The sequence below is a fragment of the Pungitius pungitius genome, chromosome 7 (genome assembly GCF_949316345.1).
Source record: "Pungitius pungitius chromosome 7, fPunPun2.1, whole genome shotgun sequence".
NCBI classification, from domain to species: domain Eukaryota; kingdom Metazoa; phylum Chordata; class Actinopteri; order Perciformes; family Gasterosteidae; genus Pungitius; species Pungitius pungitius.
The window spans coordinates 4589205-4604926 of NC_084906.1; the positions used below are offsets into that span (position 1 = coordinate 4589205).

The 15722-nt window shown below is 44.6% G+C and overlaps 1 protein-coding gene across 1 annotated transcript in view; it reads right to left on the reverse strand.

Annotated features, from left to right (window-relative positions):
- The window catches only part of ghrhrb (growth hormone releasing hormone receptor b), a 28809-nt gene extending 19914 nt beyond the window's left edge, over positions 1–8895 (reverse strand). The window contains exon 1 of the mRNA XM_037470182.2: positions 8433–8895. Within this exon, the coding sequence (XP_037326079.2) occupies positions 8433–8525 (93 nt within the window). The 5' untranslated portion in view covers positions 8526–8895. The remainder of the gene's footprint in view (positions 1–8432) is intronic.
- Between the last annotated feature and the right edge of the window lie 6827 nt (positions 8896–15722).

Below are 15722 nucleotides of genomic sequence, written 5' to 3' on the forward strand. Positions count from 1 at the left end.
CACACACATACACTTTCAAAACTGATAAAAGCACATTTATAACAGAAACATTTCTGAACTGATTTTGCTTGGAACGGATTTTGTTTTGAACGGATTTTGTTTGGAAATAAGGATGACAGATGACAGGTCGGTGAGGAAGGAGCAGTGAAATGATTTTTTTTATTAATGTCATTAATACAATATTTTTCCGGCAAAAACAACAAGTGAGATAATAGACATTACAATAAGATGCATTGTCTAAATTTTGAAAGTTATTACAATCCACTAATTGTTGTCTTTTAGGATCCAAAGGTTGCCTTAGAGAGGCGGGAGAGGCTGAAACTTTTCAAATGATCCACTCTTGTTACATAAGCCTTTAGTACAGGGGTGTCAAACTCAACTCAGGTTCGGGCAGATTCCGCCCACTTGAACCTAGCGCGGGCCAGACCATTACGTCTACATTACTGCTTCAGTGCATTCAATAGATAAAAAAATTGGTTATTCTGTAAATAAATCATGTTTGTATGTGAAAATTCATTCAAACTTTCAATAATAGTTGAATATAATAATATAATATCATTGTTGCTAGTGTATTTTAGGTCAGTGTGTAATGAGTGACATGGAGGTCGTGAGTTGTGAGGGAGCTGATGGCCTGTGGTAAGAAACTGCTTGTTAGACTCTTTGTTTCAGCGGTCAATGAATCAATCAAATGTTATTTTCATTGTTCAAACAAATCAAATGCAATACAAATTGCTTCAGAAACAAAAGACGTGAATGAGAGACGGTGAGAATAATATACTCGGAATTAAGTTAAGACAGTAAATCCTTAATTAAGTAAAATAAGAGCAGATTCAAAAAAATCCTTCCAATCCCGTCGCATAAAACGGTAACTGAATACTTTTTTTTTAATAATCAAATAAAAATAATAAAGAAAAAACCTAGAAACCACATAACAGCCAAAGGGAATGGTTTCTTCGTGATAATATCTGTACTTTCAGCTCCAGTTTTCTCCTCTTGAAGTTGTTACAACAGCTCGGACCATAATGGCTGAAAGCAGTATCAACTATTTTTTTTTTGTTAAAGATAAGAGCCAGGGGATGTGAGGGCCCTCACTGATTCACAAACTAAGAGCCTTTCTGAGATGTGTTCTCGGGCAAGGCCATGCAACGCCTTCTAATCCAGTGGTGGCTGGTGGACTTTTTCTTTTGGTAGGGGCATATATATATATAACAACATTCAGAATATGATAAAACTACCATATGGTACCTATTATAAATTTCCAATACAAATATCATATAATAAATACATTACATAATCCTATATTATATATTACAATAAAAATCTATTTATATCAAATCTATTTTATACTTACATATATATAATATAACGGCGCGTCAGGAAACTCGCCCTGATGAGAGCGCAGTGTAGGGCGGCTGAAGGCGAGCCCAAAACTGAATGTAGAAATTAACTTAAATCAGTGATTGGTTAACTGCTTCTTAGACCCTTTCCCGAGCCCAGCTGGGACATGCGGAGAGGACGTGCCGGAAAAGCATTTATTTTGCGCAGATATCTTAATTTTACAAATATTACTGGGTATATTCCATGTTTCAAAAACATAAATAGGCACAAACAGGATCAAATGAACCTGTTTTTTTTTTTTTTTTAGCGAGATACACGCAGCCGGCAATGTACGCCCATCACGAGCCATCTCAGCACCCTCCACGCAGGTTTTAGGAGTCTGGGGGGGGGGAGTTTCTCAGCCAAATGTCACTCTTGAGCGCCATTTTACGCTCTCACCATTTTGGCTTTAAAGTGGCTAAAGGAGCTGTTGCTCCTCTCAGTGTGGTGTTAGTCAGATCCAAACAGAGCCCTGAGGCCTGAACAAAAGCCTCCTGTAGAGTAGCTTATCTTCACTCTATCACACAGTGGGCCATCACATAGATGTGTTTTTAGCCTGGTGTCTCCATGCTTACAGGGCTCTTTGTGATTTTATGTCGGACGATTCTCACAATTCAAAGTTGTTGTATTGATTTATTTCCTCACTGGTAACATAGAATGTCATGTGTAAAAATCACTCACAGAGGTTCCCTGACAGAAAAACAAATTGTCGAGATAGACAAAGCAGTTATTATAGTTTTTATCATGGGGGATGCCATTTTCAGAGTAGATGCCAAAAAAAAGGCTAGGTGTCAGCAGAATGTGGAATGCTTTGTAGCTGGATCATTGGATGCTTTGGTAGACAAGGAAGAAGAGACTTATAGTCAAGTGTACATTCTCTCTGTTAGAGAGAGAAACGAGTCAAATGAGAAGATGTTATTTCAGTCCCATCACCTACAACCAATCCTGTTCCCACCTCATTTTAGGAGACCTTTCTACAGTGTATGTTCAGTTATTTTTTATCTCATGAATTATCTGATCAATGCACAGTGGCCCCTAAACACAAAACTTGTATTTCAACAATTTATTCAAACTGGGTGGTCCATAAACTCTTACATCATTATTTGCTTTTACCTGCAGCTGGAACATGTGAATCTGTGTGGCGGAGAAGCTCGATCTGGCAGCACAAAGCCACGGGGACTGAATGGTTTATGGAACAAAACCCCCTTCACACAAGCAAGATAGTAACATCACAGGCCGTCTTATGAAGCAACACAAAGTGTCTTTCTACAGTTTCGTGGTGCGTAGAGATTCTGGTGAGACGATGAGGTGCGGAGCGTGGCGCGTTTTACCAAGTTTCATAAACAATGAAAATAGTGTGTGTGTGTGTGTGTGTAAGCAGTCGTGCCATTTGAGCATGCACTTCAATTATTGTAATCTCGATCCTAAATGGCAGCAGTTTATGTGGCTGCAAGGTCATTTAAATTAAATGGTCATTATCACAGGGTGCCGATAGCCGCCGGCAACGTTTACCACAGCTGCCATCAAGTCAATGCAGAATTTCACAGTGATGCAAAGGACAGGTAATCACCAGGTCCTCGATGCCATTACAGACATGTGTGTGTGGGTCTATTATTGGCCTTTTAATGTTTTCAATCTACATCTAACCTCCAGGTCATGTGGTTCTCAATATTCATTTTCATTTTGTGTATTAAACCCACCAGTCCTCTCCTCTAACTCACATTGGGTCTAACGGACATTAACGGAATAGGTTGACAAAATATCAACATTGTCATTGAGAGCACGTTAGCATGCTAAAGTAAGCAGATAGCTCAAAGCACTCTCTGCATGGGTACATCCTTAAAGGGCTGCTAGCATTGCTGCAGACTTGTCTTCTTGTCATGTGATCCCTTAAAAGAAGCAGCATCTCCTTTGGGCTATTTGAACGAAGGGCTGATAACTTGCTCTATCAAATTTTCAAAAAAAACTTGATGATGGAAGAGATGATGGAAATGATTGTACATTTAAGTAGCAGAACGTATCTGTCTTTGCTATTGAATTAACCATCTCATGCTTCCCCACGCGTATCTTGTGACTCATCAGTGATGTTCTGACATGCTGGTTTGCGAACACCAACCTCAATTTAAGAAAAAGGCCCACAGTTGTAAATATTTTAACAACACATCAAAGTCAGCCATCTGTCAGCGTACAGGCATCTTTAACATAGCGTCACTTCATTTCCAGACACACAAACACTTCCTGCCTTTGATTACAGCAGCTGTATTAATGTCACTGGTTATTTGCCTCTAAAATAAAACACCATTCCCTAGCTGGAGCACATTTCTTCCACGTTGACCTCTTGGCCCTGGTTACTTGTGGCATTTGGAAATTATTTTAAGGTTTTACGACTTGGTTTTTAACTGGGCACGACTGGCCTCGGGCTGGAGACACAGTATGGAGACATTTGACGTCATGGCAAGATAATCTGTAGAGATTCAACATGCAAAAATGTATGCTGACTTCATGAATGATGATACATTATTAAACTACAACCTTATAAAGTATCTCCACCAGCTACAACAGCAAGTAGAAGCTTACACAACTATATGGCTTAAAAAGTTTGTTTTGTTTATGTTAATTGCATTCTTGTACTCAAGGAGGAGTTTTCCCAGGAATAAAAAAATGTTGTGTTACTCACCACTCCCTAAGACACACAAACATGTTAAAAGCTGTATGTATACATGGCCACTCACCAATACAACAACAGCTTTGGACCAAGACAGGTCTACAACAAATAAGGCAACAATTAAAGTCTCAATAATTGTGTCCCGGGGGGACACAGTACCAGGAGAATGGAGTAATCAAACGCATTTTACACAACTAAAGGAACGCTTTATTTCAAAAGCTCAGACAAACAACACACCTCACTGACAACCAACCAAATACACTGGGAAGGTGCAGGTGACTGGACACAAGAGGAAACCAGGGACAAGGAAGACAAACACATTCACAGGGGAAAACACACGAGGGCAGGAAGTGAAGTTAACTCAGGGCCACGAGAGGCCGGAAACCTCCAAATAAAACAAACCCACATCGTAGCGATACTACATTAGCTATTACTTGAATTACAACGTGTTAAGTGAAATGTGTTGCTCGTAGTACCAACAACTCCTGGCACTCCTCGCCAAGCAGCAAACAACAAACAAAACTAAGCAAACAAGTAACCTAACGTCACTAACGTAAGAGTGAAGTGAAAATGTGGGCTATTGTGTAGCTGTTTTGGTCATGTCATGTATGATTGTCTTCATTATTTGTCTTTATCTGTTTATGCTGTTTTATGACCTGTTGTGGAGAGCATTGCATAAACAAATCAGGTTACGCAAGGAAAGAATTTTGCAATTGGCTAACCTGTTCAGAAAAGGATAGAGATGTTCAAAAGGTGGTATTAAATATTCGTTCTGCTCAGAATAATGAACTTCTACTCTTAAATTTCAAAATCAAAAAATCAAAATATTTGTTGACGGAACCAATCCGTTAACCTCAGCGGTTGGTGACAAAACGTGCAATTTATAGGGTCATTAATCAGGAATCCCTGCCAGTTCAAGTACGCATGAAAATGTTTTTTTTTTACCTTGAATTGACTGCGCTGTTTGCATGTGTAGCCAAAAATATGAATGCTTTCTCTTTGCTGCTGTTTGTCAGGAAGCAGGGTCAAAGGAGTGTCCAGTGTTAATGGAGTCCCAGGAGACAGCTGTCACGGTTTGGGTCTGCTCTGTCTTATTTTGTAGTTTTCATGTCTCTGGTGTTCCTGGGTAACTTCACTTCCTGCCTTGTCCTGTCTTCCCTTGTGATTGTCTGCCGTGCCTGATCGTTTCCACCTGTGTTCAATCACCTGCACCTCCCTTGTGTATTTAAGCCCTGTGAGTCCCTTGTCTGGTGTGGCGTCATTACATGTCAGCGTTCATGTGTCAAGTAAGTCAAGTCAAGTCTGTTTCGTGTTTTCAAGTCTTCAAGTCCAGGTCCCTGTTTTTGTCTGTTTTGTTTTCTCCTCCTTCCTCCCTTTTTTGGTTGGAGCGATTTTGATTTTGAGTTTTGACTATTAAAGCCCTTTTATTTTTCATCAACTCTGCGTTTGAGTCCTCCCTCTTTGCCCTCGACCACGCCCCCCACCTGACAGAATGACGCCACCACCTAAGGACTCAGCAGGGTTTGACCCAAGAAATCCGTTTTTGGGAACTCGCCTGGCATTTGGGGACCCACACGGCACGCAGCTGGCTGCCCGGCGCAACGCCAACCCTGGCTCGAAAACAGGCTCCAGGCAGCGCCCCGGTCACCGCCCTCGCCGCTCTCCAGACCCAGGTTGGGCCTCGCCGATGGAGGCCAGCGTCCAGCCCCCAGTCCTCAGCGCACGCTGGAAACAGGTGCTGGAGCTGGCCGCCCGCCTCCAGGCCAGGTACGACCCCCACGCCCTGGACCTCCGCATTCGGCGGCAGCGACGGCGCCAACCACGCCCGTCTCCGCCCGAACCGGCCCCAAGACCCACGCCCCCAGCTCCAAGACCCACGCCCCCAGCTCCAAGACCCACGCCCCCAGCTCCAAGACCCACGCCCGTTCCGGCCCCCAGAGCCTCGCCTGTTCCGGCCCCCAGAGCCTCGCCTCCTCCCGTTCCGGCCCCCAGAGCCTCGCCTCCTCCCGTTCCGGCCCCCAGAGCCTCGCCTCCTCCCGTTCCGGCCCCCAGACTCCAGTCTCCGCCCGTTCCGGCCCCCAGACTCCAGTCTCCGCCCGTTCCGGCCCCAAGACTCCAGTCTCCGCCCGTTCCGGCCCCAAGACTCCAGTCTCCGCCCGTTCCGGCCCCAAGACTCCAGTCTCCGCCCGTTCCGGCCCCAAGACTCCAGTCTCCGCCCGTTCCGGCCCCAAGACTCCAGTCTCCGCCCGTTCCGGCCCCAAGACTCCAGTCTCCGCCCGTTCCGGCCCCAAGACTCCAGTCTCCGCCCGTTCCGGCCCCAAGACTCCAGTCTCCGCCCGTTCCGGCCCCAAGACTCCAGTCTCCGCCCGTTCCGGCCCCAAGACTCCAGTCTCCGCCCGTTCCGGCCCCAAGACTCCAGTCTCCGCCCGTTCCGGCCCCAAGACTCCAGTCTCCGCCCGTTCCGGCCCCAAGACTCCAGTCTCCAGCCCCGTCCCCACGGCCCCCGACCATGACCCCGTCCCCACGGCCCCCGACCATGACCCCGTCCCCACGGCCCCCGACCATGACCCCGTCCCCACGGCCCCCGACCATGACCCCGTCCCCACGGCCCCCGACCATGACCCCGTCCCCACGGCCCCCGACCATGACCCCGTCCCCACGGCCCCCGACCATGACCCCGTCCCCACGGCCCCCGACCATCACCCCGTCCCCACGGCCCCCGACCATCACCCCGTCCCCACGGCCCCCGACCATGACCCCTCCCTCCCACCCTCTTGGGACCGCCTGGAAGTCGGTCCTTGAAGGGGGGGTGGGGTCAGGGGTTGGGTCGGCGCCCCCGGCCACGACGACGCCGGAGCCGCACAGCTCGGCGCCCCCGGCCACGACGACGCCGGAGCCGCACAGCTCGGCGCCCCCGGCCACGACGACGCCGGAGCCGCACAGCTCGGCGCCCCCGGCCACGACGACGCCGGAGCCGCACAGCTCGGCGCCCCACGCCACGACGACGCCGGAGCCGCACAGCTCGGCGCCCCACGCCACGACGACGCCGGAGCCGCACAGCTCGGCGCCCCACGCCACGACGACGCCGGAGCCGCACAGCTCGGCGCCCCACGCCACGACGACGCCGGAGCCGCACAGCTCGGCGCCCCACGCCACGACGACGCCGGAGCCGCACAGCTCGGCGCCCCCCGAGACCCTGAGGCCCGGCCGCCGACCCGGCAGACCCCCCGAGACCCTGAGGCCCGGCCGCCGACCCGGCAGACCCCCCGAGACCCTGAGGCCCGGCCGCCGACCCGGCAGACCCCCAGAGACCCTGAGGCCCGGCCGCCGACCCGGCAGACCCCCAGAGCACCCCACGCCCGGCCGCCGCCCCGGCAGGCCGCCGGACCATAGCTGTCGGGTCCCCACCCTCCCGCCCCTTGTCTGATTTTCATGGTTCTGCCCCCCTTTAGGACCGTCTGGAATTCGGTCCTTGAGGGGGGGGTTCTGTCACGGTTTGGGTCTGCTCTGTCTTATTTTGTAGTTTTCATGTCTCTGGTGTTCCTGGGTAACTTCACTTCCTGCCTTGTCCTGTCTTCCCTTGTGATTGTCTGCCGTGCCTGATCGTTTCCACCTGTGTTCAATCACCTGCACCTCCCTTGTGTATTTAAGCCCTGTGAGTCCCTTGTCTGGTGTGGCGTCATTACATGTCAGCGTTCATGTGTCAAGTAAGTCAAGTCAAGTCTGTTTCGTGTTTTCAAGTCTTCAAGTCCAGGTCCCTGTTTTTGTCTGTTTTGTTTTCTCCTCCTTCCTCCCTTTTTTGGTTGGAGCGATTTTGATTTTGAGTTTTGACTATTAAAGCCCTTTTATTTTTCATCAACTCTGCGTTTGAGTCCTCCCTCTTTGCCCTCGACCACGCCCCCCACCTGACAACAGCAATGAATGTTTTCATTTTATCTATTGAATATTTACTTAGGGAATGTCTGAATCAGTCATTCTATATATACTGAATATACTGAATTTCCTGTGAGGGTGACACAAATACGATTGTTAAACGTTTGGTGTAATAAATGTTGGATATGTGTTTGGAAAGACAAAAGAAGATAAAAGACAACTGAATAATAAATAGAGAAATTAACTGTGTCACTCAATACTAGAAGAAGCAATTATTCCAACTTACTCACTGGTACTTGTGTGGATATTAAAGTGAACAAAATATAATATGTCGCCCTGATGAAACCTTCATGTCTTCTTAGACCTTTACGATTTGTAGCTAAATATAATTATTTGTTCTGTGCACGTGCGTAAAAGTAAAATGTGAATATTTTTCCAAAACGAGCTTAAACTTCCACCAGAACACGACACCCCATTACAGCAACCCCGAGGACCCACGAGGTCAACGTGGACTCACCGTTTCCCACACCACCGGCTGCAGGACCAGAACCAGGTGAAGCAATGTGGCCATCCATCTCCTCCAGGGGCATCCAGAGATCAGCAATGACATCACTCACGCGGGTTCACTTTGAAAACTACGCGTGAGGGGGGAGAAAAAGTGAAAATATCTCCACGGGATGATATCAGTTTTGGAAAATAAGAATTCCCTTCCTTTATATAATTCCCAACAATCCACGAAGTGAGCCGCTGCTCGGCCGTTTCCCGATGTGACCGTCTGTCCCGGGCTCCGCTGCAGCACAAGCGTGGTCTGCATTACGCGCGGAGGAGACTGATCCAAACGAGGTGCGCTCCTCCCGGAAAGGACGCACGCAGCGGAGCACGCTGCTGCTGCTGCTGCAAGGGCGCAGACATCTGCGAGAGGGGTGGATGTGGACTCAAGCCTGTGCACATACTGTCCTGGAATTACCCATAAGCCCTGATACATATAAACACTGTTTTATATTCCGTGTTACATCAATCACTGTTGTATAATATAGATCAAACTACCCAATGTACATCTTTGAAAATAATCAATATCAAAAGACTGAAATAGACATAATAAATACTGATCTAAAGCTCCAGAATACTTTCAGATGCACCTACAGTCGAACTGCTGACTCTAAAGTTAATTAAAAAACAAAAAATGGTTATGTGTAACTCTCTGTGCTACATGTCTCTCACATAATGTTAACACTAAAGATGAAAAAAAAGACCCCAGTAATACTTTCACGAATAAATAAACTGAAAAGTATAATTTTGGGAGTCTATGTAATTCCATCCAAGTGGTGAAACACAAACTTGTTCTATCAAACACACAGCATTGTTGTAAGGCCATACAGCGTTTCTTGGAATGACCCATAAAGAGAATTGGATACACTGTTGGAAGCGGCTCTTCATTCAGATTTGTGAAAATTGCTCAGTGGAACATGCAGCCCAAACAGTCATACTTCCGGGTATGAAATGACCCATATCCTCTGGAAATCTTCTGCATCCATGTGCCCACAGAGCAAGTGCACACTGGCTTCCTATAATCCAGCCCCCTATCCCTCCTTTAGCCTCCATCCAAGGGCTCTTCTGATTTACAGATATCCCTTTCCCAAAATAAGTCCAACAGCAATTGTGTTTTTTACCTCCTTTGCATCAATCAACTCAATTTGCCTCAAAGCCTTTTGCTCTTCCTGAAGGCTTCATATGATAAGTATAGTAAGTTATGGAGGACAACATCACAACGGGGGTCTCGACCTGTGATTAACTGACAGGCGGGCCCTGAACTGTGAAGATTGCACCAACTCTGATATAAACCCATGTCCTGTGAAAGCTCAGTACTAAAGAAAATGGGACATGCCACAAAGGGCAGGTGGGAGTGCTGTCCAACCTCCCGTGAAGACACATTCATTTTGGAAAGATGCCACACATGTAAGGAGTGGAAACGCTGCCCCAATTGCAAAAACCGATACGAGAGGGGATAGAGCGTCATTGTTTGAGGCCTATGGCCGCTGGCCAAGCGTTGGTATACAACAAGCTGGGAGCGAGAGTGTGATAGATGTTGACCAAGTGATGAATGATATTCACTCTGGCTTTGTGTTCTCTTGAGCAGTGTAAATATGACAGGCACTGACTCCATACAGTCTGGTAAAGGCTTCATATAAAACATGTTTGGTCCTGTGCTACAGTAGCCAAGTTATTGCAGGTATATGACACTTCAAATAAACAATTGCTATAAACAGTGCAGCAATGTGTGTGTGTGTGTCTGTGTGTGTGTATGCGGATACGTGTGTGTGTACGTGTCTGTGCTCGAGACAGTTTGCACCTTGCAGAGGTCGATCGATGACATATGGCTCCTTTGGCTTTTTTTCCGCCAGACCACCAACAAAGAGTTTCCTAGTACAGCGATTAGGCTGCATATGTTATCAGCTTACCATTATGCGTCATGAATATTGCCAGACTGCATTTGGAAGGGTGGCCAGTACATGCGGGTAAAGATAAAGACATTTTAGGACAGGTTAGGATAAACCTCACGAGAATCAAGGTGACACGTCCTCAGGAGTGTAGTAGTATAATTGTGTTTGTCTATGCATATAAAGATGTATCTGAATCATTGACTTGTGGAACAAACTGTCATCATTTCTGTTATTGTCCACAGCTGATCTCCCAGTTAATTCATTTTTCCATTTGGAAAGCAAATGAAAACCCATCAGAGAGTTGAGGAAATGTGAAGAAGAAGAGGGAGAGAAAGTGGGATTTAATCAAACTCTCGTCGCCATAACACATCCCACCATGCACCATCATAACACCTTGAAACCAGCAATACAACCTCAGGGGGAACATTCTATTAAATATATAAACCACTCTCTCGAAAGTACTGATTTTATGAATAGGTATATTGTACTGTAAATCAAACTATTTCATGCTTAAAGAGAAACCTGATTGAATTACATTTTAGGAGATAATCCAATAAAACAAATAAATGAAAGAAACACTTGTAGAGTACATAATTAAAGGAAGTACTTATTGTACCTTCTGTACCTTCAGCAGATAGGCCCACACACGCTCTTCTAATGCAGTTAGTGAATATACATTTAAAGTGGGGTCACTTACAGTTTCATCCACACGTTTGGTGGAGCTTTACCTTGTTATCAACATTTTATTTAAACACAACTTTAGCAACGTTAAACGCAACACAACGTTAGCAAGAAAACTTTTATTATGAAAACAAAAATGTAAATGAATGTAAAAAAATAAACACACATCAGGTTTGCCATCAACAGACATCTCTGACTTTTGACCTGGAGCCCTGCTGCTTCTCTGTATTTCAGGCATGATTTCCTTGGTACCGTGTGTGTGTGTCTGCGCGGCCATTGCTGGTCACCTGCTGTTTGCAGCTGCATGTCCTCGGACGTCCCGCAGAGACACTGTAAGGCACTTTACTCTAAACAGAAATGGATGGAACAGACGTGTCACGTATCAACTCTTTCATCAATACTCGTATCTGATCGAGGGCAGTGGAGAGGAGAAGGTGTTGTGTGGAACTTTCAGTCATTTGCCTTCTCCCTCTCTAAAGCATTGTTAATCATCGTGAACCCAAATGTCACCACGGCAGCAATTTCTTAAAGGACTAAATACTGGTTTCATGACATTTTATCACGGCATGTTAACAAGACGGATCAATATCAGCGCATATAATGCCTGTCAAAATGATCTATCTTTGACGAGAAAAGCTCTAATCAAGACTTTCTTGTATTTGTTTCCTTTTTGCCCTGCATACAGATAATGTTTGTCATGATTTTTGTCTTGAAAGATCCGTACTGCAAACTGCAAACAAGGATTGTACTTTACATAAAGTAAAGGAGTTTTTTCTGTGCCGATGTGAGGGTTTCGGGACAGAGGTTGTTGCATGTGTACAGACTGTAAAGCCCTCTGAGGCAAATTTGTAATTTTTGGCTATACAAAATAAAATGAATTGAATTGAATGAACATACAAACACAAAACAAGAACTCCTCCAAATTAAAGTACAAAACATGTCGTTAGGGGACAATGATTAAGGAAATAAGCAACAGTTGCATCGTCTCATTATGAAGTTGTTTTTTTGACGCATCAACCTCAACGCACCTATAAAAATTCCTACTGCCAAAAGGGCTTCATCCTCATAAATCTTTTGCACATTGACTGCGGTCTTGTGGAGAGCTCATTTAATGCAGACTGTTGCTCAGCACAGACAAAAGGCCATGAATGTCAGTGTGTAACCAGCTGTGGCCACTTGATGAGCTCAGAAGGAGTCAATACTGAATAACAGCTTTCCGACAAAAGCAGGGAAACTGCTTGAGCTTTTACAAGAAAACAGGATCACAGCTTGGGTATCCTAAAGAAACGGAATATGGTCTATAAAAACTTGTGGTGATTAAAATAAAATAAAATGTTGCAAGGCCGACCTCACAATGGGGCAGTGAGGTGCGGTAGCTGGTAGTAAAGTGGATGAATCCAGCCAGACTGACTTGACAGCATGCCCTTTTTCTGAGCAGCTTGCTGCCGGCCAAGCTGATTGGTTCAGCTCATTCACCGAAACCAGCTGTATAGTATGACAGCAAGACGCTATCTGTCTGCTCGTTAGCCAGCTAGCTCGCTAATTCCATTCCAAGTCAGAGGGAGAAAAGATGATTGTCTTCGGAGTCGTTGGTGCTTCGACTGAACTGGGAGATTTGTTATTGATGGACATCTGCTTTAAACAACAGCAAGAGGAATCCCCCCCGATGGAATGAAGTCGATGAGGCTGATCAATCTCGTGAAGATTGGGGCGGAGATGGTGAAGTGGAGGGATGTGAAACAGCAGCAAACAACCACCAGCTGATTTAAATAGCTGTGTGGATAAAACATTCGATTTTTAAATTTGACTCATTTGCTCTTTTTTAATTCTTAGTAATACTCGTTTTATTGATCTAAGCGGGGTGAGATTTTCTAGGATGTGAGTTATACTTTATATAAACGCTAGCGCGCTCCGTCTGCCACTCTGACCATCCTGCAACGTTGATTTAAATGGGAAGGTCCCTTAGCGTATGTTTTTTGGGGTCATTTTTGGCTCTTGGATGTGTGCACCATTGACATGTACATGTGTCCCCTTTGTCCTTCTGTTTACAGTGGAGTTATATCCAAGTCCAAGTCCTCTTGTGGGCTGTAAGGGTCATTGACACGCGTCACGTGATAACCTTCAGACTCCCCTCTGGAATTCATAAGGAAACATTTCAGTGGCAATTCTCTTGGAGCCATTATCATCTAAAATGTATTATATCATATTGCTTATAGGCCAGATTGATTTGAATCATCTTCTAAAATGACTTTAGTCCAAGGCAATTCACCAATCTTTACCTTTCTTTGAATTTCCTCCTAGTCCTCACTTATTTTTTAGCTTTATGTGTGTGGTTATTTTCATGGATGCGTAATCAAGGTAACAAACATAACCATGTAATTGCAGCTCTGTATTTACACATGTCGATGTATATGTAAAGGCGATTACTTCCGTTCTGCACAGGATTTATCTCAAAATTAGCTCAGAGCAGAGTTATGAATAGAGGGGATCCCGAACCGCAACTGTCGTGCTCTCGCCTCACCAGCATCATTAAAAATGGAACATGATCAGTATCAACAGCAGCAGCAAGGTCAGAGGTCAGGACAAACAGGAAAGAGGAGGTGCACGGACACTAATGAAAGAAATACGCACCGAGGCTCACGTTTTTCACATTTAAATAATTTTACCAAAAAAAATAAAGGATTTCTTGTAGTAGCATGATATATTAAAACCAATTGTGACTGATTATTTATTGCAGATCAACATATTTGTTTCTAGTGTGTTTAACAGGAGCTTATATCACAGAGAATTAAGTTGTGTTGTCTTCTGGTTAGAGGAAATTACATGTGGGAGTCAAAGCGAGAGGTTAGTTCACAGAGCTGACTGTAAGGTTAATAGACTAGAATCCATACTAATGAAAGAAGAGCTGCTTAAAAAAAGGTTTAGAGATAAAGAAAAAGGTGATGAATATAAAACAAAATAAATATAACCTGAACCTTTATTTTGGTTTCAGAGCTCAAAATCGTGAACCACGTCTGTGTTCTGAGTACAAAATGAAGGTGAAAACCAAGCACAGATTGCGTGAGTCAGTAAAACAAATCTCATGTTACGGAGGGCTCCGCTCCTCCTGTGCCAAGCAGTACAGTAAGACCCTTGTCTTTGGTCTGACCTGTAAGTAGCCGACTTAATGAGCACATCGGTCTGGAGACAGAGGCTCCTCATTATCTGAAGCTTGACTCTTGTGCCTTCTAGAGAGGCTCATTGATCTCCTCTGTTTACACGTTGCTTCTCTCAAGAATCAGGCTTGGTTGCCGTCGAGTTTCAGACGTCTCACTCTAATCGGATGAGTGAGGCGCATTTCCTCCCCTTCTGATGATGTCCTGTAATTGAAAACTCAAAGCCTCCAATTAGTCGTCATCAACTCCGAAGCACGTAAACACTGTTCACACTCCTTCCATTAGGGTGGCTGCCATTCATTAAGGTAATTTGTTCATTAATGTGCAGCATCGGATTCAAGACCCTTTCCCCTGATTTTTACAACTGACTGAAAACAACTGTAATTTCATGTTTCAATACCCCAACTCACATGTATGCTTCATATTTCTGAGTTTATGGTGGCTCATTCGTTAGTTCATGAGCCTGATATTCTGACTGAATTACCGTTTTGTTCCTTTATTCATTGAATCCCTGAATAGGTCTAAGATGTGGGCAGTGATTCAAAGGTCAGGATAAAATTTACCCGGATTTAAAATTTTGTATAGCTTTCGGAAAAGGGATGGAATTTGGGCAATGAAATGGGAAAGAAAAAAGTTCATTTGAGATGATGAAACATAACTATTTTTTATCACACATTGCAGCCTAAAATATTTCTTATTAATACTGTTTGATGTAGAATTATTGAAACCTTTTCAGACCGCATATCAAGCGGCAATCACAATTACGGTAGGTAAACGTTTGAGGGATCAGAACTAAGGAACAGCAAACTTCACAGTCATCCATTCGATAGTTCAAGATATTTCACTCTGAAAGACAAATTAAAAGTCTGGGGTTTCCAAAGTCTGTAAGACTCGTCCTCTTTGGACCATCATCATACATCTAAGATTCTGTCCATCAATTCAATCCATCTTGTAGTTGTTGAGATACTTCAATCGGAACTAAATTGATTCATCTTTTACATTCTCCATGAAGCCACAGCACTAGTTTAAAATAATAATACATATGGAGGATCCTGCAGCCAGACATGCTCTATGAAGGCAAGTCAAGACAAATGTATTTGTATAGCACATTTCAATAACAGGGCAATTAATAGTGCTACACATATAACCAATATTAAATATCCAAACATAAAACAAGGACATTTAAAAACAGTTGATTTTAACATAAAAAACGGCCGAGGGACTCAGCAGACCTGCAGCTTTCTGGGACTTTGTTCCAGATATGTGGAGCAAAGAAGCTGAATGCTGCTTCTCAATGTTCTGTTTTGACTCTGGGAACAAAAACAAACAAAATGTTGAAATGAACAAAATGTTTATCCTTGTTACCAAAAACCATTACTTCTGTTTTTATCTTTATTTAATTGAAGAAAGCTTTGACACATCCAGTTGATGATTTGTTTAATGCATTTACCCAGCCTGTGTATTGGATTGTAGTCTCCTGGTGATACAGTTTTGTGATCAAATCATCTAAAATAACACACTTTGTTGTTT